A 25,504-nucleotide genomic window follows, 5' to 3' on the forward strand; every position below is an offset into this window, starting at 1 on the left:
CTCTCTCGCGCACACACACTCTGTCTCGCACACACACTCTCTCTCTCGCACACACACACTCTCTCTCTCGCACACACACACTCTCTCTCTCGCACACACACACTCTCTCTCTCGCACACACACACTCTCTCTCTCGCACACACACACTCTCTCTCTCACACACTCTCTCTCTCCCTGTCTCACACACTCTCTCTCTCGCACACACACACTCACTCTCTCTCACACACTGTCACTCTCTCTCACACACTGTCTGTCTCCCTGTCTCACACACACTGTCTCTCTCCCTGTCTCACACACACTCTCGCTGTCTCACACACTCTCCCTGTCTCACACACGCACACTCTCTGTCTGTCTCACACACGCACACACTCTCTCTCCCCCTCTCTCTCAATCATAGACTCCGTCTCTCTCACACACACTATCAATCTCTATTCCTCTCTCTCCCCCTCCCCCTCCCCCTCTCCCTCTCTCTCTCTCACACCCCCTCTTGCCACCCCTTCTCGCCGCTCCCTCACTGCCCCACCCCGTCTCCCGCCCTCACTCTCACCTGCCCCGTTCACTGAGAAACTAACAAGTAAACACCTTCTCACTTGTTGGTCATCTGCACATCTTCGGACCCATCGCCACAAAATATGGAGTTCACAGTAGGTATCCCATTCCTTGCTGTGAACTTATACACCCACCATCACGTCAGAAAACCGAGGGCAGGAAAGGAGCCATTCAGCCTGGTGTGTCCACTCCCCTGTTTGCTTAAATCATGGATGATTGACCTCATCTCCCACATTCCAGCCTTTTCCCCATATCCCCCAATTCCCTGACTGATTAAAAATCTCTCTCAGCCTTGAATGCATTTCTTGACCCAGACTCAACCATGACCAGCCTCAAGAATTGTACAGACTCACTCCCCTCGGAGAGAGAAGAAATTCCTCCTCATCTCTGTCTTAATAGGCCACCCCTTTATTCCGAGATTACACCCCCTGGCCCCGGACTCTCTCTCAAGGGGAAACTACCTTTCCACATCTCCCCCTGTCAAGTCCTCTGAGAATCTTTCAATAAGGTCGCCTCTCAACCTTCTAGACTCCAAGGAGTACAGGCCCCAACCTACTCAACCTCTCCTCATAAGACAGTCCCTCCATCCCCGGGATCAGGCGAATGGACCTTCTCTGGACTACATCCAAAGGCCAGTCCTTGTATATGAGCCCCAAAACTATTCACAGTATTCCAGTCATGTTCTGACCAGTGCCTGGTACCGTTTTAGCGAAACCTCCCGACTTTTCTCCTCCATTCCCTTCGAAACAAGGGCCAGCACTCCGTTGGCCTTCTGGCCTACCTGCCAAACCTTCTGTGATTTCTGCCAGAGGACTCCCCGCTCTCTCTGTGCTGCAGCTTTTTTCCTTTCGAGTAACATTCTGTTCATCACCTCTTCCTGCCAAGCTGCGTCGTTTCCCCTCTCGAGTCCCTCAGCATCGTGAACGCTGACACTGACTGTTCTCAGCTCCTACTCTGGAGGCCATGCGTCCAGCCTAGTGCTAGCGAGAAGCCTTACTGCTACCATCAAGATGATGGAGTTTTCCAGATCTGGCAGCGTGGCTCGCTGTCTCCATCGAACACCTTTCGCGTTCTCATTTCCCCACATTCGGCCTTCTGGTTGTACTTCTAAATACTTCTTCAATGTGACAAAAACTCAGATAAACGTCGATTTTCCTCATTCCTGCATTTCCACCACCTGTGTCCCCCATCTCCTTATGTGTTTCGTGTCAATGTACTGGATAGTGGTGGGATTGTGGGAATGTCGCTGGACTTAAAATCCAGAAAGCTGGGCTCAGAGCGTGTTGTGGAGAGGGTGGGAGGGTAATTGACCGTTTTGAGGGGTATTCAGCGGCCTTGTTTCTCTGGATGTGTCGATCCTCCCTGTGAGGAGTTTTGGAGTGTTCCCTGATGGTGGTGGGGGGGGGGATAATCCGATGCCTGAACACCCCACCCCCCCAACCTCCCCACCACCCCACGAGAGAGGTGAGAAACCAGAGCAGCAGGAGGTCATTTGGGCCCTCGTGTCTGCCGTTGTCCCCTGTGCCCTCCCCCTGCACACACGTGGGCCTTCGCCCCGTATCCCTGAGACTATTCCATCAAATGGGAATCTCTCCGTGCTCGCCGTTAAAATGGGGAGCTGGCACCGGGGAATATTCTCAATGTCTGTGTGCGTCTGTCTGTCTGTATCTGTATGGGTGTGTGTAAGTGTGTTCTCTACCTGCCGTCCTTGGCCCCTATCTGTGAACGTTGTGAACAAGCGCGTGTTTGGGTACTTGGAGCAAGCTGGCAGGGTGGGGTTGGCATCCTCGCCAGGGGGCACTGACATCCCTTTCTCTTTGGCACAGGGCACATTCGGTTATCGGATCTGGGACTGGCAGTGATGATCCCGGAGGGGGAGACAGTCAGTGGCCGGGTGGGGACTGTCGGATACATGGGTGAGTCCGCACTCCGATCCCAGGCCCAAATCTCCCTCAGGAAGGTGAAAGGTCAACTCTTTTTAACCGAGAGTAACGTTCACTCAGCGACAGCGATCTGGTAGGGCGTGGGATGAGGACGGAAGGGCACGGAGATGGGTTAAAGAGTCAGATGAATCTGAAGGCAGGCTGTTATTGAAATGGAGAGAAACTGCAAAAAGTGTAGCTCAGACGGCTGTGGGTGTTCTTGACAGGAAACTGATCTCGAAACTGCGTGACCTTGATCTGCCTTCTGCCTCTGGATCCTCAGCTTTCTGACCCACAGACTGCAATCAGTGAGGATAAGGCAACTGCACCTCCTCCATAATAACACTGAACACTGGAGCCGCCCCAGGGATATGTCCTCAGCCCTCTACTGTACCCTCTGTACACCTATGACTGTGTTTCCAAATTCTGAACGAACACCATCCAGAAGTTTGCTGATGACACCGCCGTAGTGGGATGGATATCTAACAACGATGAGTCAAACTATAGAAGAGAGATAGAGGGCTTGGTGACGTGGTGCGATGAAAACAATCTGTCTCTCAACATCGCCAAAACTAAAGAACTGATCATAGACTTCAGAAAGAAAGGAGGAGAACACGCCCCCATCTACATCTACAGAACTGAGGTGGAGAGGGTGAAGAGCATCAAGTTCTCGAAGTGACAACAACTGACGACCTGTCCTGGACTTCCCACGTAAACGTGACAGTCGTGAAGGCACAATGCCTCGTCTTCCTCAGCCTACTGAGGAAATTTGGCATGTCCATAAGGTCCCTCACCAACTCCTACAGATGTACCATTGAAAGCATATTGTCCGGGTGCATAATGGCCTAGTACGGCAACTGCTCTGCCCAGGACTGTAAGAAATGACAGAAAGTGGTGTGCACAGCCCAGACCATCACGGAAGCCAACCTTCCATCCATGGACTCCGGTTACACGGCTCACTGCTGCGGAAAAGCTGCCAACATCATCAAAGAGCCATCACACCCCGGTAATGATCTCCTACAACCTCCTCCGTCAGGCAGAAGATACAGAAACCTGAACACACGCACTGACAGGTTCAGGAACAGCCTCTTCCCGGCCATTATCAGGCTGTTGAATGGACTCTCACCTCGAATAATGTAACCTGTATGCCTCTAAGTCTTTCTGGTCTGTGCTTGCTGTGATCTACTTGTGCCGCTCATAAACAAAGCTTTTCAAAGTATTTTGGTACACGTGACAACAAAATCAAAATCACACTCACAGTCAGCATGTGGGTACAAGTTACTGAGAAGGCCCAGGGGATTGTGGTCTTCATTGCGAGGGGTTTGGAGTTTTTTTTATTATAAACGGGGAAATCTGTAACATGTTGTTGGGAGGTTGTAGTGGGAACACTGCCATTCAGCCCATTGAATGGACTAGGTTCCCAGAAGGGCTATCAGGCTCCCATTTCCCCTCCTTCTCTGCAAATCCCCTGTTGGAAGGGGGTGGGGTTTTGCGGGGTCAGGGTATTCCAAAAGGTGGGCAAGGGAGGGTTTTCCAGAGAAAGTAATGCCACCACCCTCCTTAGCGCAACTCCAAGGGCACCGCTCACACTTGACAGCTCACACTGTCCTTTCGGCTGGGACCAGGGAGAATCATGGGAGGGATTGAGGAACTGAAGGTGCCCAGTCGTAGAGCGATGGCACTCTGAGTGGCATGGTGGGTGGTCCGAACTTGCAGGGTGCCAGGGCTGAAGATGGCCCCAAACGTGGTGGGGATGGTGTGGCGCGAAAGTGGGAAGGAATTTGAAGGGAATGTGAAATTGGCTGGTCAGTGAACACGGGAACTCATTGGAATTGTCACAGTGCGATTCACCAACAGCGATGCTCGGCCAAGAAAGCTTAAGGCCTAGACTAGGCCCAAAAGCCTAAATCTGGCCCCCGTCTTGCCCTGAGCCTGTTTTGACAGCGAGGGTCAGCTTTTCAGGGTAAATCTGTTTCTTTTTAATGCCTCAGGCTTGATTTTTGTTCTTTGTCTTGCTTCTCCCTCTCCTTTCCTCCTTTGGAAGCTCCCGAGGTGATTAGCGACAAGGAATACACAGTGAGCCCTGACTGGTGGGGCCTAGGCTGCCTCATTTACGAGATGACAGCTGGGCAGTCACCCTTCCGAGCTCGGAAGGAGAGAGCGAAGTGGGAAGAAGTGGAGATGAGGGTGCGGGAGCAGGTGGAGGAGTACAGCGACAAATTCACGGAGGACACCAAGGACATCTGTCAGCTGGTGAGCCCCGGGGCCCGTCCTGGGATAATCCGTGTTGGCACCTGGAGTGGGCTCAGAGATGCTGGTTCAAATCCCAACACGGTTTTGGGGAGAGGAGGGAAACCTGCCATCCTTACCCAGTCTGGCCCTACATGTGACTCCAGACCCACTGCGACAGGGGGAGGGGAGGGGGTCACTCTTAATCTGCCCTCTGTATTGGCCGGCCTTGCCCAGCGAGGAAGCACATTTCTATAGAGTCATCCAGCACAGAAACAGACCCTTCGGCCCAACCCGTCCATGCTGACCATCATCCCAAACTAGTCCCACCTGCCTGCTCCTGACCCATATCCCTCCAAACCTTTCCTATTCATGTACTTATCCCAATCTCTTTTAAACATTGTAATTGCATCCGCCACTTCCTCTGGAAGTTCATTCTACACACACGAACCACTCTCTGTGTAAAAAAAGTTGCCCCTCATGTCTTTTTTAAATCTTTCTCCTCTCACCTTAAAAAAAAAAGCCCCCTAGTTTTGAACTCTCCACACCCGAGGGAAAAGACCCCTGCCATTCACCTTTTCTGTACCCCTCATAATTTTATAAACCGCTGCAAGGTCATTCCTCGGCCTCCAATGCTCCAGAGAAAAACATCCCAGCCTCCCCTTATAACTCAAACCCCCCCACCATTTCCAGCAACATCCTGGTAAGTACCCTCTCCAGTTTAATAATATCCTTCTCTACATCCGACCGCACACAGTATTCCAGATCAAACGTCACCAACGTCCTGTACAATCTCAACATGACGTCCTCACTCCTAACCTCAAAGGTCTGAGCAATGAAGGCAAGCGTGTTAAATGCCTTTTTAACCAGCCTGTCTACATGTGACACAAACTTTATAGAATTATGTACCTGAACCCTCTAGGTCTCTCTGTTCTACAACAATACCCAAGGCCCCTACCGTTAATTGTATAAGTGCTGCCCTTGTTTGTTTTACCAAAATGCAACACCTCGCATTTATCCAAATTAAACTCTGTCTGCCACTCCTCAGCCCATTGACCGAATTGATCAAGATCTCTTTCTCATCGGAGATCATCTTCCCTCTCTCGCATTTCTTCCTCCACCATGAACAAATCCCCTTTGGTCTTGTGCACTGGGCTGTCCATGGAGGCTCTCCACTCTCTGGGTGAAGACATTTCTCCTCATCTCAATCCGTACCTCGGCTCGTTCAGCTGTGACCCCCAGGTTTGGAACGTTTCTCCCCCCACCACCAATATCCTTGACCCTGTCTAGCCCCTGTTAGAATTTTATAGGTTTCTGTGAGATACTGCCCCCCCCTTATCCTGTCATCCCTCTAAACTCCAGCGAATATAATCCTAACCCAATCCAGTCTCTCTTCAGAGATAACAAGGTGTAGAACTTGACGAACACAGGAGGCCAAGCAGCATCAGAGGAGCACGAAAGCTGACATTTCAGAGAAGGGTCTAGGCCCGAAAAGTCAGGCTTCCTGCTCCTCTGATGCTGCTTGGCCTGCTGTGTTCATCCAGCTCTACACCTTGTTATATCAGTTGCATCTCCAGCATCGGCAGTTCCTGCTATCTCCCAGTCTCTTTCGTACGTCAGTCCTGCCATCCCGGCAATCAGGCCGGTTAACTCTCCTTCTCTCGGGCACTGCCAGGCGTGTTGAGTCTCTCCAGCAATTCTGTTTGTTTCTAGTATTATCAGCGCCTGTTCCATCTCCCCTTCATTCCCTTGTCTTTCCAGCTGCTTGCCAAAGATCCCAAACGGCGACTCGGTTGCAGAGCAGCAGGAGCCAACGAAGTGAAGGAACATCCATTCTTCCGATCCATCAACTTCCACCAGCTCGAGGCTGGCATGTTGGTGCCCCCCTTTGTACCCGACGTGAGAGTTTGCTGGTGTTGTTTGGTGGGGGGGGGGGGGTTGGGGGGTTGGAGTAGGGGAGGGGCTGGGGTTGGTGCAAGGGGGAAGTAACTTTAGAACATAGAACAGTACAGCACAGTTACAGGCCCTTCGGCCCATGATGTTCTGCCGAACTTCTACCCTAAACCTAAGGTCTATCTAACCTCCACCCCTACCTTATACTATCATCCATATACCTATCTAATAGCCGCTTAAATGCCCCTAATGAGGCCGACTCCACTACCCTCTCTGGCAATGCATTACACGCCCCTACCACTCTCTACTCAAGAACCTACCTCTGACATGTCCCCTATATCTACCTCTTTATATCTATATCTATCATTTAAAACTATGCCCCCTCATAATAGTTACCTCCAGCCTGGGAAAAAATTCTCTCAGCGTTGACCCTGTCAAGCCCCTTAAGGCTGGGAATGGGTTGATTGGGAAAGCAGTGTTGGATTTCCAGAAGACATCTGCTCCAAGTGCCACATGGAAGGCTTCTTCCAAAAGCAGGAACACAGGAAATCACAGGAAGGGCTGGCATAAAACCCAGCTGTGGCACAAGTTGTGGGTCAGTTGTCGGCAAATCATGTCTTGTCTCCCACGGTCTCTTGCCTTTTGTCTCTCGCCTTTAGCCTCAAGCCGTATATTGCAAGGATGTGCTGGACATTGAACAGTTCTCCACTGTGAAAGGGGTTAACCTGGACCAAACGGACAATGACTTCTATGCCAGGTTTGCCACCGGCAGCGTCTCCATCCCCTGGCAAAATGAGGTGAGGGGCAAAGCCATCTTGTGGTCAGAGGCACGGGGAACCAGAGATGGTTTGATTTACTATCGTCACGTGCGCTGAGACGCAGTGAAAAGTATTGTTTTGCGTGCAAATCCTACCAGACAGGGTAGTAGGGCAGAATGCAGACTGGAGTGTTACAGCCACAGAGAAGGTGTGGAGAGAGATCAGCACTGACGTGTGAGAGGTCTGTTCGTAAATCTGATAACAGTGGGAAGAGGCTGTTCTTCAATCTGTTCATACGTGTTTTCCGAAAGAGGGTGGAAGAGAGTAAAACTGGGGTTGGAGAAGTCTTTGAATCATTGGAGCGAAGAAGGATGAAAGGTGACTTAATAGAGGTTTACAAGATGATGAGAGGCATAGATAGAGTGGATAATCAGAGACTTTTTCCCAGGGCGGAAATGACTATTATGAGGGGGCATAATGTTAAGGTAATGGGAGGAGGGTACAGGGGAGATGTCAGAGGTAGGTTCTGTACACAGAGAGTGGTGGGCGTGTGGAATGCACTGCCAGCAGGGTAGTGGAGTCAGATAATTTAGAGACTTTTAAACGACTCTTGGATAGGCACATGGAGGATAGTAAAATGTAGGGTGTGCAGGGCAGATTGACCTTAGTAGGATAATAGGTCGGCACAACGTCGTGGGCCGAAGGGCCTGTACTGTGCTGTTCTACGTTCTACGTTGGTTGCTTTCCTGACGCATCAGATGGGGGAGGTTGGTTTGCGTGCTGGTGCCGTACCACATGCGCTGATGCATCCAGATGGGATGCTTTCTGTGGCACATCTGTTAAAAATTGGTAACAGTCTTTGTGGACGTGCTGAATTTTCCTCAGCCTCCTGAGGGAGCAAGAGGCGTTGGTGTGCTGTGTCGACAGCAGCTTCGATGGGGGGTGGACCGGATTGTTGGTGATGGTCACTCCCAGGAGCTCGAACACTCTGTCTCGTTGTTGTTGGAGATCCGACCCACTGCAGTCATCAGCACGTTTGTAAGTGGAGTTAGAGCTGATAGTTGCGAGCATATGAGGAGTATAGTTTGGGGCTGAGTATGCAGCCTTGTGGGGCAGCCTTGTTAAGGACTATGCTGGAGGAAGAGTCGTCGCTTATCTTTAGAGATTGCGGTGCGCGGGTCGGGAATTCAAGGATTCACTGACAGGGGACAGAACAGACAACTAGGTCTCAGAGTTTGCAGATGAGGATGAGATTGAGGGCTTGCAAAGAAGCTGAGAAATTGTTCAGCCACGGGGGCAGTGGGTGATGGGACTGGCTGTAGCTAATTAACTCGGGAGTTTTACACCTCATGTTTCAGGGAATGTCTTTTACCCCATCGTCAGAATTGCTCTTCTGCACTCTCGTCAAGGAAAGGAATAATTTTTTCTTTGCACCCCGAGTTCAGGTCGGCTCAAAACAGTCGCTCACAAAACGCCGCCGTCCAAAACGTCACTCGTTCGGAGTTGGGAATGGTGCCCAAGGAGACTGATCAGCCCATCCTGGCCTGTACTAGCTCTCCACCCGGGTCACTCACATCCTCCTGTCATCCTGGGGCACCCTTCCTTTCAGATTCATCCCGTTTTCCTGTGCCTGAGCGTCGATCGATCCTGCCTCCACCACCCTTGAGCCAAGTGGGGCAGAGAGCAGAGTGAAAGGGCAGCCATTTCCCACGGACTCAGAAATGAGGGACCTTCATTGAGCCACTCTCACTTGTTTCTCTTGGGGGCATTCTACTTTGTAAATGGCGAAAGGTTTGTCTTTCTGAGCTTTCAGCAAGCTGCACATGTGTAAACAGTAGGAATAGGTGTAGACTGTCCAGCCCTTCGAGTCTGCTGTCCCATTCAATACAATCGTGGGCTGATCATCCATCTTGGCCCCCTGTTTCTCACTTTCACCCTCCGATCCCTTCAGCCCCAGGAACAATATCCAGCTCCTTCTTGAAAACATTCGATGCTTTGGCCCTGACCACTTTCTGTGGCAGGGAATTCCACAGGCTCTCCACCACTTTCTGGGTGAAGGCATTTCTCCTCATCTCAGTCCTACCCCATATCCTTAGATTGTGACTCCCTGGTTGTGGACCCTCACCAATTCCCCCCCCCCCCCCGCCGTAACCGGTGAGCTGCTCCGGGCTAAAGGCGAACCTCAAGGGCCACGTATCCAAGCTGTCTTGTGTCAAGTTGGCAAGGTGTCTCCAGGGCCTGCGTTTAATTCCCTTGGCCTCCTGACTCCTCCTCAGCTGGGGTTGCTAGGACACATGGCCTGCTTAGTTACTGCCCCTTCTTGACTGCTCTTTCTTCTTTCTATCACCCCGACCCCACAATCCCCTCCCCAAACATTTTGTGCAGATGATCGAGACGGAGTGCTTCAAGGAGTTGAATGTCTTCGGACCAAACGGGATCCGCTCACCGGATCTGGACTGGAATCGGCTTCCGGAACCTCCCAAGAGGAGCCTGCTCGACCGAATTTTCCGACGTCACGTAAGCATAGGTTAACACTGGTGACCAGGCCTGGGCAAGGAGATGGTGCCCAGGCCTGGGGGAAGGAGATGGTGCCCAGGCCTGGGGGAAGGAGATGGTGCCCAGTCCTAGGGCAAGGAGATGGTGCCCAGGCCTGGGGCAAGGAGATGGTGCCCAGGCCTGGGGCAAGGAGATGGTGCCCAGTCCTAGGGCAAGGAGATGGTGCCCAGTCCTGGGGCAAGAGATGGTGACAAGGCCTGGGGCAAGGAGATGGTGCCCAGGCCTGGGGGAAGGGTGGAGAACAGTGAGTGTCACCATGTCAGGGCAGGGATGCAACAGGCAAGGAGCTCATGGGGACCTTTTTATAAGATCCAGGAGCAGATTGAGGCCATTCAGCCTGTTGGATCTGCTCCACCATTCAATCATGGCTGACATGTTTCTCAACCCCATTCTCCTGCTTCTCCCTGTAACCCTTGACCCCCTCACTCATCACGAACCTATTGATCTCCGTCTTAAATGAACTGGCCCCCACAGCCCTCTGAGTTCCACAGATTCACCAACCTCTGTGTGAAGAAATTTCTCCTCATCTCCGTTCTAAAGGGTCGTCTCTTCACTCCAAGTCTGTGCCCCCCACTCTGGGTTCTAGTCTCTCCTAGTCTTCTCCGTGCCCACTCTATCCAGGTCTCTCAGTATTCTGTAAGTTTCAATCAGATTCCCCCTCAGCCTTCTAAACTCCAACGAGTACAGACCCAGAGTCCTCACCTCCTCATATGGCAAGCCCCTCATGCCCAGGATCATTCTTATAAACCTCCTCTGGACCCCCTCCAATGCCAGCACATCCTCCCTTGGATACAGGGCCCCAAACTGCTCACAGTATGCCAAATGCAGTCTGACCAGAGCCGAATACAGCCTGAGCAGTACGTCCCTACTCTTGTATTCTAGCCCTCTGGAAATAAATGCTAACATTGCATTTGCCTTCCTAACTCCCAAATGAATTTGCATGTTGACCTTCAGAGAATCCTGAACTAAGACTCCCAAGTATCTTTGCATTTCAGTACATGCTGGTTCTGTGATTAACACTATTGCCTCACAGCACCAGGGACCCGGGTTCGATTCCACCCTCGAGTGACTATCTGTGTGGAGTTTGCACATTCTCCCTGTGTCTGTGTGGGTTTCCTCAGGGTACTCCGGTTTCCTCCCACAGTCCACACGTGTGCAGGTCAGGGTGGATTGGCCGTGCTAAATTGCCCACAGCGTCCAGGGATGTGCTGGCTAGTTGGGTTAGCCATGGGAAATGCAGAGTTACAGGGGTAGGTGTGGGTGGGATGCTCTTCAGAGCGTCATTGTGACTGGATGGGCCGAATAGCCTGCTTCCACACTGTAGGGATTCTATGATTCAAGTTTCCTAAGCCGTTCCCTGTTTATGTCTATGCCTCGAATCTTCCAACCAAAGTGCACAACCTCACACTTTCCCACATTGTATTCCATCTGCCACTTCTTTGCCCACTCTCCCAGCCCGTTCACGTCCTTCCGACGCCTCCCGGCTTCCTCAACACTACCTGTCCCTCCACCTCTGTGTCATTTGCAAACTTAGCAACAATGCCCTCAGTTCTTTTGTCCTGATCATTAATGTATAATGTCCCAACACAGACCCCTGTAGAACTCCACCAGTCACTAGCTGCCATCCTGAAACCCCTTTATCCCCCACTGCCTGCCTTGTGCCAGCCAACCCTCTATCCATGCCAGTACCTTGCCCCTTACACTGTAGGCTTTTATTATATTGAGCAGCCTCCTGCGCTGCACCTTGTCAAAGACCTTCTGGAAATCCAAATAGATCACATCCACTGGCTCTCCTTTGTCTAACTGGCGCATTACCTCCTCAAAGAATTCTAACAGATTTCTCAGGCGTGTCCTCCCTATGATGAAGCTGAGCTGACTCGGCCCTATTTTACCTTCACTCCCTAAAGTACTCCACAATCTCATCCTTAATAACAGACTCTAAAATCTTATTACTCAACAAGGCCAGGTTAACCAGCCTATAGTTTCCTGTCTTCTGCCTTCCTCCCTTTTTAAACAGAGGGGTGACATTCACCATTTTCCAGTTCTCTGGGACCCTCCCTGACCCCAGTGATTCCCGAAGGATCCCCACCAACACCTCTACATCGCCCTCAGCTATCTCCTTCAGAACTCTGGGATGTAGTCCATCTGGTCCGTGTGATTTATCCACCTACAGACCTTTCAGCTTCCCCGGCACCTTCTCCTGAGTGATGGACACTACACCCACCTCTGCCCCTGGCTCTCTCCAAGTTCCAGCAGGCTGCTGGTGTCTTCCACTGACACAAGGTGCCTGTTCTGTTCCTCTGCTATTTCTTTGATCCCCATGACTACTTCTCCAACCTCATATTCCAGCGGATCTATGTCCACTCTTGCTCCTCTCTCTTACCTTTTCAATATCTATAAACAGCTCTTGCAATCTTCTTTTATATTACTAGCTCGCTTACTCTCAGATTTCACCCTCCTCAGCCTTATTGCTTTTTCAGTGATCATGTGCTGGTTTTGAAAGGCTTCCCAATCCTCTAGCTTCCTGCTAAGCTACACCACATTGTGTGTTTTTATTTTCGCATTTATGCTTCCCCTGACTCCCCTTGTCAGCCACAGTTACCTCATCTGCCCCTTTGTATGTTTCTTCCTCCTTGGGATGAATTTCTGCCTCCCTGATTTACCCCCAGAAACTCCTGCCATCACTGCTCCACCGTCTTTCCCTGCCAGGCTCCCCTTCCAGTCAACTCTGACCAGCTCTTCCCTCAGATCCTTGTAGCTGCCTTGACTCAGTAACATCTGAGTCCAGCCTCTCCCTCTCAAACTGCAGGGTGAGTTCGATTACATTACGCTCACTGCCCCCTCACGGTCCCTTCACCTTCAGCTCCCTAATCGAGTTTGCCTCATTAAACATCACCAAATCCAGAACTGCCTGTTTCCCTGTGGGCTGTACCACAAGCTGCTCCAAAAAAAACCCCAACTCGTAGACATTCCACAAATTCCTTTTCTTGACACGCGTTACCAGCCTGGTTTTCCCAGTCCGCCTGCGTATTGCAGTCCCTCGGGATTACTGTCATTGTGTTCCATTCCTTTTCCATCTCCTGATTTATTTGCTGTGCCACTTGCTGACTACTGCCGGGGTTGGGGGGGGGTCTGTACACAGCTCCCCTCGGGGGTTGGTGGGGGGGACTTTTTCTCAGGTCCTCAAATCTATCCACACAGGTTCTACCCCTTCCCCACTCTATATCACTTCTTGCTGTCGATTTAATTTCATTTCTTACGAACAGGGCAATCCCTTGCCCATGTGCCCGCCCTCTCGACAGGACGTGTGTCCTTGGGTATTCAGTTCCTAGCCCTGATGCCCTTGCAGCCACGTCTCTGTGATGCCCACAACATCGATTTCAATCTGCGCTACATTTACCTTGTTTCGTACACTGCGCGTGTTGAAATACAACACCGTCAGGTGTACCCTTCCCATTGGTGTCCGTTACCTGCTGAAGTTAGACTCCCGACCCTTTCCTGTACCGTCTGTCCTGCTACTTGTTCTGGAGACTCTCATAAGCGCTGTTGAGCCCTCCCCCCATTTTAATATTCTCCATAATTTTCCATACAGCTGAGCCCCTACCCCCCCACTGAGTTCAAAGTCCCATCTGAACTCTGACTCTTACCAGCTGCAGTGTGGTAGAGGTGCCATTGTTAGCAGGAAATGGTACCGTGTTCCTGGGGCAGTGCAGAAGGGAGGGACTCAGCCTGCTCCTCACAGCAAGCTCAGAACGTGGGGGGGAGGGTGGGAGTTTGTCGGGGGTTGGAGGGGAGGTGGTGGTGGGTAGGGCGGGTGCGCGCGTATGCCTCGCTTCTGTTTTTGCCCTGAGTCGACCAGAAGTCCCTGAAGCTCAGAGTGATGTAGAGCAGGCTTCCCGACTGGGCCCTGCAGTGAACAGAGACTGGACAGTTCCGCAGAGTAGGTGGCAGCCGGCAGCGGGGGTGATTGGGGGGGAGCTAGGGGTGAAGGGTGTTGGCATCATCGGACAGTTGAGGGGGGTTGTTGGGATGACGGGCAAGCTGACTCCTCAAGCCCCCCTCTCTCTCTGTTCCTTTCCGCAGCCCCAGGATCATGCCGTCAGCACGGGCCGCACACCCAGCACCAGCTCTGACAATGGCATGGCCCACGAGCTTCGGGCAACCAACATCGCTTGAATGGAGTCTCTGGGAAATGGCACTGCACTGATGGCAGATACTGGCAGGCACTGATGGTGGGCATTGCCAAACATTGATGGTGGCCATTGGCAGACATTGATGGCGGCCTTTGGCAGACATTGATGGCAGCCATTGGCGGACATTGATGGCAGCCATTGGCGGACATTGATGGCGGCCATTGGCGGACGTTGATGGCGGCCATTGGCGGACGTTGATGGCGGACATTGATGGCGGACATGGGCAGACATTGATGGTGGCCCTAGGCGGACATTGGTGGCGGCCATTGGCGGACATTGGTGGCGGCCATTGGCAGACATTGATGGTGGCCATTGGCGGACATTGGTGGCGGACATTGATGGCGGACATGGGCAGACATTGATGGTGGCCCTAGGCGGACATTGGTGGCGGCCATTGGCGGACATTGGTGGCGGCCATTGGCAGACATTGATGGCCATTGGTGGACATTGATGGCAGACATTGGCCAACATTGATGACAGACATTGGCGAACATCAAAGGTGGCCAACTTGGGCTGACTTTGATGGACGTTGACGATGAACATTGACGACATCCTTTCAGTTTTCCTGTCGAGGTAACAAGAACGGCTCTGTCACAATGGGATATGTGTCACTGGATATGTAAATATTTAAATTATAAATCCTGCGTAAATACAAGACATCTGGAAATGGAGCTGATCAAAGGGCAGTTGTTTGTGAGGTGTCCCAGGACGGAATGCACAGTGAGGAATTCCTCCAAGGGGTGAGGGATTGGAACCTCAAGGGTTAGCAAGTTGTTGAGCAGAGAAATTCTGTGCCCACATTTTCCACCCTGCAATCATCAAGATCTCACCTAAGAGTGCCCCAGTCGCAACAATGTGTACCTCCTCAGCTCTTCACTCCTGGGACATACGTTGTTGCGAGGTTGCTGGGCACTCGTGTTCTCATTCCTGACGCGAACTGGGGGCCAAGTGTTCGGGATGTCTCTCTCGCTGTCCCTCTAGGGTAACGTTTGAATTTGGTGCTGTTGAAATCGAAGTTGTTGTTGGTGGTGTGTTGCACCACTGACACCTGGTGGCAGCTGGTCAGAATGACATGTCCTCACCAATGGAGACTTGAGATGGACCTTGGCTGGTTTCAATAGGGCCTTAGGCCCCTTTTTGAACAAGGGCAACACCCCCTCCCTCAATCTCTGCTCCTGGTGGATTCTGGGGTACGTTTTGTGCCGAAATCAGGACGGCCTTGAGCAGGGGGGAGCACACTGGCTTTTATGACGCGCACTTGCCCACGACTGTGCTGCCATGACAGGCTCCAACAGGGGCCATTGCCAAGGGGTAGTCTCTTCTAAGCCAGATCCTCCCCCCATCCCCAACGAACTCTCAAACACACAATGTCTTCACACACCATCCCCCCCACCCCCCTTCTCCGCTGGTCTCCACCCAGCATGTGTAGCGCAACCACAAAATCGCTGGGCCCTCAGTGGGATCTTGCTGTGCGCCACCATTGTGGTGGTGGTGCTTGTTCCATTTGCCACCATTTGGCCCATATCCCTCTAAACTCTTCCTAGTTATATACCCATTCAGATGCCTTTTAAATGTTGTAATTGTACCAGCCTCCACCACTTCCTCTGGCAGCTCATTCCAGACATGCACCACCCTCTGTGTGAAAAAGTTGCCCCTCAGGTCCCTTTTAAATCTTTCCCCTCTCACTTATGCCATCCAGTTTTGGACTCCCCTACCGTGGGGAAAAGGCTTTGGCCAGTCACCCTCCCCATGCCCCTCATGACTTTATAAACCTCTGTAAGGCCACCCCTCAGCCTCCGACGCTCCAGGGAAAACAGCCACCAGAGCTATGTCTTTCCGCAATCTAACCAGGTCCCATGTTCCAAGACCCACGGACGCCAGTGAGATTGTCCAACCCGGGAAGATGTCTCAGGTTTGGTTCTGGTGATCCCTGGGGGCCTTACCCACTTGTTAAATTGAAGCGAACAAGGAGCAGGAAGGAACAGGTCAGTCCGAACCGTCAATATTGGTCCTTTCTGTAATACTTGTCAACTGGATGTACTGGAAGAGTTGGGCATCACGAGGTGGGGGGGTGGATTTTGAGACAATGCAAGGTCACGACTGGTATCTGCTGTGGGCAGCTGATCTCCGTGCTGGAATCTGATGGCTGCCTGTTTTTTGGATGGATCCCACGGTGTTGTGTGCACTAAAGAATTTTGGAAGCCATTCCCGGACTGTCTGTGTGTGTGTGTGTGTGTGTGTGTGTGTGTGTCCCTCCCGTTAGGCTCTGGAATCCTGGGAACTCAGAAACCGAGGCACCTCCTGGGCATGCTCCTTCCCCGAGTGGGCATCAAAGATGGGGTGGGACCCTCACAGCAGAATTGCCCTCTCTGACCACACACCCCCACCCTGTCCTGGTTGCCACTGTGTTTCTGAACAAAGGGTGTGGATTTGCTAAAGGGACAGTGCGAAACGGATTGGAAGGAGGGAAGAAGGGGGTTGGTGGGTAAGGTTCAATCCGTCGGACGAAGGAAGTGCCAAGGCTGAGACGACCAGCTGCGGACAGGAGAATTTAGATCTGGAGGGGATAGGGGGACCATGGGAGTGGGTGGTGATGGAAGTGGGGTGGGGGCGCAGTTTCTAAATGGATGCTGAGGGGTGACCAGATAGCGGTGTTTTAGATACAGAGGGGACGTCCCCTCTTGCTGGGGACAAGAGCAGAATCCAGAGGCTGTCAAGATGAGACACTGGGGAATTCCAGAAGGAATCCCATTCCCAGATAGTGGGGGCAGAGTGTGGAGCTCGGTCCCACAGGGGGAGAATCGTATCTGTGTATTTGAGAGGGAGGTAGACAGGTACATGAAGTGGACACATTGCTATTAGCATCGGATCATTGACCCCCACCCCACGTCCACAGTTAAACAAAAGCTCTAGGGTTCAAATCCCACCATGACGGATGGTGGAATTTGATTCCGTGAAACAATTGGAATTGAAACATTCATGTCATGGTGACCACTGTCAATAGTTTGCAAAATTGTTTCAGCATGAAGATAACGATGACCACAAAAAACTTCCATTGAGTCCGGTCCATGCCCACTTTAGGGAAGTACGTGTGCCATCCTTACCCAGTCTGGCCTACAAGTGACTCCAGACCCCACAGCAATGTGTTGTCTCTTACCTGCCCTCTGCCAACACGATTGCCCCCTCTCATTTCAAGGGGCAACTAAGGATGGGTAACAAATGCTGGCCCAGACAGCGACACCCACGTTCCGTGAGTTAATTTTTTTTTTAGAAAAATGAGAGAGCGAGGGGCTAAAGGATTTAGGGTGACAGTCTCTGAGGATGAATGTTTGGGGAGGATGCGGGGATGGGGAGTAGTTGAGTCACATGATCTGTTTTGACACAGTGTATCCAATGTAATTCCGCGAGTAAGGAATGGTAGAGGGTGAGAGAGTGGTCACAGGGCTGGAGGAACCAGTGTTGAGGAGATAGGCGAAAAGGCTTTCTCCTCCAGCTATTCCCGGAATTTGATTCAGGAACTCAAGCCAGGGGTCTTCCCTCCGAGGGAGCTGACCCCACTGCAGTCCCAGGCTTCCCGAATTCACGCAGCCGGTCCCGACGTTCCGAGCCAGAGGTGGTGCCCCGTGAGCGCCAGTGGCAGGACCAGATGCGAACTGCCCGCCTGACCCTTCACCTTGTGTGCCCCACACTCCCCACCTCCCCCACCCTCTCAGCTCATGCCCCAATCCCAGCAGAGAGAGATGCAGGTAAAAGTGGGTCAACCCAATACAGTTTCGCCACCTGCCCATCGCTTCAGGGTCTCTTCTCTCACCTGCCGTGGCTGCCCAGCCACTCTCGACATTATCCATCCCATCTTTCCGTCTCATCTCCATCCAATTCCTTTGGGATGGTTCCCCTGAAATCACGCAGCATGTTCCAGTCGGGGGGGGGAGAGGTCGTGGAGCTCTGAAATGCAGAGGGATCTGGGCAGCTTAGTACATGAAGGTTAGTGTGCAGGTACAGCAAGTAATTAGCGAAGGTTCGAAAATGTTACAGTTTATTGAAAGAAGAATTGGATACATCAGTACAGGGGTTACACACAAGTTGTACAGGGCACTGCATCTGGAGTATTGTGTACAGTACTGGTCCCCTCGTGCAAGGAAGGATGTTAATGCAGTCCAGAAGACAGTCATTTGGAATTTGGACTGGATTCCGATGAAACCAGGCAAGGTGATGGAGCAGCATCTTTTGTGATGTTGTTACAATGAAAGCCCAAATTGATTGAAATGTGCATGACTCTTCACAGTTGTTGCTGCCTGCTCAAAACATCAAGGAGATAATTCTTGAGAAAATGTGACTGGCCTATGGAGCTGTGTGATGAGGTGTATGGATATCTGTTTCACCTCAAAAAATTGACAAATTCAAGACCATAAATAGTTAGTCAAGGGAAAATGCGATAATGTATTAACTGTGATGTAAACAGTGGATTTTAGAAAAAATTTTGATTGTAAGTTTCTGGTCTTTTGAGTTCCTTAACGGTGGGTTAGTCTGTGTCTGAAGTTAGCAATCCTGTGAATTCCTTGCAATGGGATGTCTGTCGAGAGCTGTACTCCTGGGCAGGGAAGGTGCAATGAATTAGTTTCCCTCAGAGTGAGGAGTTAGTGTCAGTCCCAGACCAAAGGTGTTGGAATAAAACCCTGAAGAGGTTACTTAAGTATGAGTACATTGTACCTCAGGTATATGATAGCTCCAGGAAGAAGTCAATTACAGTTCCAGTCGAAACGTCGAAGTCACATGAAGCTGAAAACTGCCAAGGTGTTTGATACAGGTATTCTTGTGTGATCATTGTACGAGTGGTGTTCCAGTTTCTGTTAGAGGAGCAAGTTTTGGGTATTATACAAAATCTATTTTGTATCTGTTCAATTTATAACATGGCATTTTGTGATAAATGAGTTTATACTCTTCTTGCATGTTTAAAAATCTTCAAATTTGTATTCTAAACAGATGGTTTGTTTCATTTTATTTTAGTTAGTCAGAGTCATCCAGCACAGAAACAGACCCCTCGGTCCAACCAGTCCATGCTGATCATAATCCCAAACTAAACTCGTTCCCCCCCGCCTGCTCCTGCCCCATATTCCTCCAAACATTTCTTATTCATGGACTTATCCAAATGTCTTTTAAACGTTGTAACTGTGCCCATATCCACCACTTCCTCTGGGAGTTCATTTCACACACGAACCACCTCCTCTGTGTAAAACAAAAAAAAAAAAAAATTTGCCCCTCATGACTTTTTAAAATCTTTCTCCTCTCACCTTAAAAATATGCCCCCTAGTCTTGAAATCCCCCACCCTAGGGAAAAGACACCTCCCATTCACCTCACCTACATCCCTAATGATTTTATAAACCTCTATAAGGTCACCTCTCAACATACTATGCTCCAGTGAAAAAAGTCCCAGCCTCTCCTGATAACTCAAACCCTCCATTCCCAGCAACATACTGGTAAATCTTTTCTGAACCCTCTCCAGCTTATTAATAACCTTCCTATAACAGGGGGACTAGAACTGGACACAGCACTCCAGAAGAGGTCTCACCAACGACCTGTACAACCTCAACATGACGTCCCAACTCCTATACTCAAAGGTCTGAGCAATGAAGGCAAGTGTGCTAAACACCTTCTTAACCAGCCTGTCTATATGTGACGCAAACTTCAAAGAATTAGGCATCTTAACTCCTAGGTCTCTCTGATGCCCAAGTCCTGCTCTTGTGTATTTTACCAAAATGCAATGCCTCACGTTTATCCAAATTAAACTCCATCTAGTTGGAAATAGTTGGCTAGAAATAATGCCCATTTGTATGGGCTTTCTTATGGACTTTCAGAAGGCATTTGACAAAGTTCTTCAAAGGGGATGTGTTCAGATGAAAGGCATGGAGATAAGGGCAGCTGGGCAGTATGGACTCAAAATGGCTGAGTGTCAGGAAGCAGTGGGTGGTTTAAGGCTATGGTTATTCAGTATGCGATGGTGGTTTGGATTTCGCTCTGTTGATCCTCACTTTACGCACAGAATTGGCGATCAGGTTTCCTAGTGATACCAGTACTGTCAGTGCAATAGGCGGTGATGAGGATAGGCCTCAGGCTGATGTCAGTGGATCAAAACCAGTGTTCATCTCTCACATCTAATGGCAGTGAGATGGTTTGACCCTTTTTGTGTTGCAGGGGCTTCCTGTGAGTAAATTGATTCTCTGGTTTCGTACATTACAACAGGGGCTGTGAATCCATGACTTAAGGGTGCTTTGGGAGTGACTGCATCTCGAGAGTGGTGTTTGAACCCTTAGACTCCAAGGCAAGGGATCCGCCCGCTGACCCACAGCGGGTACAAATTGCAGTGTTCCGATGAAGTAGGAACCAGGTTACCCTGAAGGGGTTGCATTGGCATAGGTCTCCTCCAATCCTGAAGGCCACAGGCTCAGTGAGGCCACATCTGGGAAGAGAAAGATTCCAATCCTCACAACGCTACACCTCGCCTCGCCCCGCCCCCGCCACAACCCACAAGCTCTTGAGGACTCCCCTCTGAGTGAACTTCCCAAAACTCCGCTGAGGGAATCTCACCTCTGTTTCCCCTCAGCCCTCCATCCCACCCTCCCCCCCCCCCCCCACCCCCACAATGTCCAACACAGGATCCTGAGCCCCACTTCCTCTCGCACAGCACTGTATGGGTGTCTCCACACCACACAGACTGCAGCGGCTCAAGAAGACGGCTCACCGTCCCCCACCCCACTTTCTGAAGGGGGGCAATTAGGGGGGAGACGGGGCAATAAATTGAATGAAGAAAACCAAGAGGAGCAGGTTCCCAGGGCAGGGGAGGGGCTGGCAGCTGAAACCTTTTATAGCAAGAAGAGCCGGTTTATTAAAAACGTCATCCGACACACAATCACTTCCTGTCCTTTCAAGCAGCAATACTGATGGAAAATGAGGAACAGCACGATCCAAATGAAGCCACTTCTTGTTGTTGACTGGAGAATTGTGGGATACGTCCGACATTGATAATGCTTTAATGCTTACAATAAATAAAGTTCAACAAAATAAAATCCCACAGTTTTACCTCACAGTTCATACACCACTATTTTTTTTTAAAGGCTGGCTCCCTTAATGGTAAGGTATTGTTGGGCGTGTTGCTGAACGAAGAGACCTTGTTCATAGCTTCCTTGAAAGTGAAGTCTCAGGTAGACAGGATAGTGAAGGTGGCGTTTGGTATGCTTGCCTTTATTGGTCAGTGCGTTGAGTATAAGAGTTGGGAGGTCATGTTGCAGCTGTACAGGACATTAATTAAGCCACTTTTGGAATTCAGCATTCAATTCTCTTCTCCGTGCTGTAGGAAATTTGTGGAAACTTGAAAGGGTTTAGGAAAGATTTACAAGGATGTTGCCCAGGTTGGATGGTTTGAGCTACAGGGAGGGACTGAATAGGCTGGGGCTATTTTCCCTGGAGTGTCGGAGGCTGAGGGGGTGACCTTTATAGAGGTTTATAAAATTGTGAGAGGCATGGATAGGGTGAATAGCCAAGGTCTTTTCCCCAGGGTAGGGAAGTCCAAAACTAGAAGGCATAGAATTAAGGTGAGAGGGGAAAGATTTAAAAGGGACTTGGGCAACTTTTTCACACAGAGAGTGGTGCGTGTATGGAACGAGCTGCCAGAGGAAGTGGTGGAGGCTGGTACAATTACAACATTTAAAAGGCATCTGGATGGGTGTGTGAATAGGAAGGGTTGAGATGGATTACAGAATCACGGAATCACAGAATATGGGCAAGATGCTGTAAAATGGGACGAGGATATCTGGTCGGCATGGGAGAGTTGGGCTGAAGGGCCTGTTTCCGTGCTGTCTGACTCGTATGACGCTTGGTATGCTGGACGATCCAAGAAAACCCATTTCAGGTCACTGACCCTCCAGCAGAACTGGGAGCACTGGGGCAGAATACTGTGAAGTGAGCCTGTTCCGAAAGTCTGCCATTGTTAATGCATTCTTGCGTGTTAACTTTACAGTTCACAGTGAGATGTGGCACATTGGCTGGACAGAGCTCAGCAGAAATGGGGAGCGTTGCTTCACGGAGGATTGTTGCTGAACGTAATTTGATATTTGTAGGTCTCCTTTACATTGGGGAAACAAAGCGCAGACTGGGTGACCACTTCGCAGAACACATAAGTTCTGTCGGCAAAAATGCCACTGGGCTTCCAGTTGCCTGAAACAGTCCTGTCGAACGGTTTCGGCCCGAAACGTTAACTTTCCTGCTCCTCGGATGCTGTCTGACCTGCTGTGCTTTTCAAGCTCCACACTGATTGACTTCAACACATCACCTTGTTCCCTGGCCAACATCTCTGTCTCAGGCTTGCTGGAGTGCTCCAGAGAATGTCATAGCAAGCTGGTAGAACAACACATCATTTTCCACTTGGGAACTCTGGCTTTCTGCACTCAATATCGAGTTCAACAATTTTAGGGCTTGAGGCACCTTCTCCCGTGTCCTTAACCCCAAACCCCACACACCAGGCCTTGTTATTACATGGTCTGCTCAAACAAATTACCCATTGTTAGCCTCTAACAGTCCCCATTAACAGCGATTCATTCTCCCAGGCTGACCTTTATCCACTCCTTTGCCTGCCCAACTGTTTTTCTATCTCTAGCTATCATTTCCTCGCCCACCCACGCACTTTTCTGGATTTTAAAACAACATCCTTTTCCTAGTTCCCATTAGTTCTGAAGAAGAGTTAACTCTGATTTCTCTCCACAGAGGCTGCCAGACCTGCTGAGTTTTTCCAGCCAATTTCTGTTTTTGTTTCAGATTTCCAGCATCTGCAGTTCCTTTGGTCTGTTTGATTTTTTTTTCGGAATGGGTGGGCTATGCATAGCCAGAGAGCAAGGAGGAAAGCAGCTGCAACAGAACCATTTCTTTAGGATCTTCCTGTTCCCTCCCATTGCCCCAGAATTTGGCGGGGGGGGCGGTAGGGAGCAGAGCAGCAGGAGTGGCAGTGCCCTTGCACAATTGGGCCACCCATAAACACCAGACCCCCACCCAAACCCCACCAATTCCCCTCACACCTGGACCCTCAATACCAGACCCCGTCGACCACTGGGAAATCTATTGTCAACTTGTTGGAGCACACCCTTCAACCAGATGGAATCAAAGTTCTCAGCCAAGGGCTCAATTTCTGCCCCGCTACCAAAACGGACCCCATTGGTCTTGTGGCAGACACAGAGGAATTCATCAGGGGGCTGAGGCTCTGGGAATTCTTCCTCAAATCCCGAGATGTCAGCAGCGAGCCCGAACAGACTACCAACGAACCAGAACAGTCGACAGAGAGATCCATGGTGGAGTGACCAAAGAAAAAAGAGTCGAGTTGGACCACTCCAGAAGGCCATTGCCCTAGGCTCGACATGTATGCTTAAGCCGTCAGGAGATGCGTTAATGCCAGATTCGTCAGCCGTGTTCATAAGACAGTGCAGAACATAATGTAATGCCATCCATGCTCTCAAGACCAATTGCAACATTGTCATCAAACCAGCAGACAGAGGAGGAGTCAACATCCTACAGAACTGAACATACTACTGCAAATAGGCATGCCGACAGCTAAACAACCGAGAACACTACAGACAACTATCTGCCGATCTGACCAAAGAACACAACCTTCTACTGAACAGACTGATCAAGACCTTTGATCCAGCCCTTCAGAGTATCCTATGCACTGTCATCCTGCATATTTCTCATGTTGGAGAGTTCTACTGCCTTCCAAAGATACACAAAGCCTGGACGTCCCATCGTATCAGGCAATGGGACCCTGTGTGAGAACTTCTCTGGCTATGTAGAGGGCATCTTGAAACTCACTGTACAAGGAACCCCCGGCTTCTGTCGCGACACAACAGATTTCTTACAGAAACTCAGCACCCACGGACCAGTCAAACCAGGAACATTCCTTGTCACAATGGATGTTTTGGCACTCTACAGCAGCATCCCCCACAATGATGGCATCGCTGCAACAGCCTCAGTACTCAAACTGCCAATTTCCAGACACCATCCTACAACTCATCTGTTTCATCCTTGACCACAACGTCTTCACCTTCGACAGCCTGTTCTTCGTCCAGACACACGGAACAGCCTTGGGGATCGTATTTGCATCCCAATATGTCGACATTTTCATGCACAAGTTCAAGCGCAAGATCTCCGACAAATGCTATACACCAGATACATTGATGACATTTTCTTCCTTTGGACTCATGGCAAGGAATCATTGAAATGACTACATAGTGATATCAACAAGTTTCATCCCACCATCACACTTACGATGGACTACTCTTCAGAATCAGTCTCATTCTTGGACACACGCATCTCCATCAAGGACAGATACCTCAGTACCTCACTCAACTGGAAGCCCATGGATAAGCTCGTGATGCTGCACTTCTCTAGTTCCACCCTAAACATATTGAAGAAGCTATCTCCTACGGACAAGCCCTGCGCATACACAGGACCTGCTCAGATGAGGAGGAATGGAACAGACACCTAAAGATTTTGAAAGGCGCCCTCATAAGAATGATACACGATGCTGAACTCATCGATCAACAGTTCCAACGTGCCACAGTGAAAAACCGCAACGACCTCCTCAAGACAGACACAGGATACGACTCATAAAGTACCCTTCGTCGCCCAGTACTTCCCCGGAGCGGAGAGACTACGCCATGTACTTCGCAGCCTTCAACATGTCATCGATGACAATGAGCATCTTGCCAAGATGTTCCCTATATCTCCACTTCTCGCCTTCAAACAACCGCCAAACCGTAAACAAACCATCATTCACAGCAAACTACCCAGCCTTCAGGAGAACATCGACCACAACGCCACACAACCCTGCCAAGGCAACCTCTGCAAGACATGTCAGATCATTGACATGGATATTACTATCACACATGGGAACACCACCCATCGCGTACACAGCAGATATTCATATGACTCAGCCAGTGTTGTGTATGTCATATGCTGCAGGCAAGGATGCTCCGAGGCAAGACCATGCAGATGCTACAAAAACGGATGAATGGACACCGCAAAACAATCGCCAGACAGGAATGCTCCCTCCCAGTCGGGGAACACTTCAGTGGTCAAGGAAATTCAGCTTCCAATCTTCGGGTAAGCGTCCTCCAAGGCGGCCTTCGAGATACACAACAAGGCAGAATCACCCAGCAGGAACTGATAGCCAAGTTCCGTATTCATGAAGATGGCCTCAACCGTGATCTTGGGTTCGTGTTGTGTGACATGTGACCCCACCACAATGTTCTGTATCTGTAAAATCTTCCTTACTGTCCTGGAGATAGTAGGAACTGCAGATGCTGGAGAATCTGAGCTAACAAGGTGTAGAGCTGGATGAACACAGCAGTCCAAGCAGCATCA

The 25,504-nt window shown here is 50.4% G+C and overlaps 1 protein-coding gene across 7 annotated transcripts in view; it reads left to right on the plus strand.

The window, feature by feature from the left end:
- LOC109926488 (G protein-coupled receptor kinase 5-like) overlaps window positions 1–21,165 on the plus strand; it is a 91,950-nt gene extending 70,785 nt beyond the window's left edge. For 6 of the 7 annotated variants that reach the window (XM_048618452.1, XM_048618449.1, XM_048618450.1 and 3 more), the window contains 6 exons: window positions 2,376–2,465; window positions 4,516–4,724; window positions 6,462–6,599; window positions 7,253–7,390; window positions 9,737–9,868; window positions 13,991–21,165. In XM_048618452.1, coding sequence (XP_048474409.1) covers window positions 2,376–2,465; window positions 4,516–4,724; window positions 6,462–6,599; window positions 7,253–7,390; window positions 9,737–9,868; window positions 13,991–14,083 — 800 coding nt within the window. In that variant the 3' untranslated portion in view covers window positions 14,084–21,165. The remainder of the gene's footprint in view (window positions 1–2,375; window positions 2,466–4,515; window positions 4,725–6,461; window positions 6,600–7,252; window positions 7,391–9,736; window positions 9,869–13,990) is intronic. The other variant, XM_048618451.1, reaches the window with a different exon arrangement.
- The last annotated feature ends 4,339 nt before the right edge of the window (window positions 21,166–25,504 follow it).

This window comes from Rhincodon typus, chromosome 40 (genome assembly GCF_021869965.1).
Source record: "Rhincodon typus isolate 14 chromosome 40, sRhiTyp1.1, whole genome shotgun sequence".
NCBI lineage: Eukaryota > Metazoa > Chordata > Chondrichthyes > Orectolobiformes > Rhincodontidae > Rhincodon > Rhincodon typus.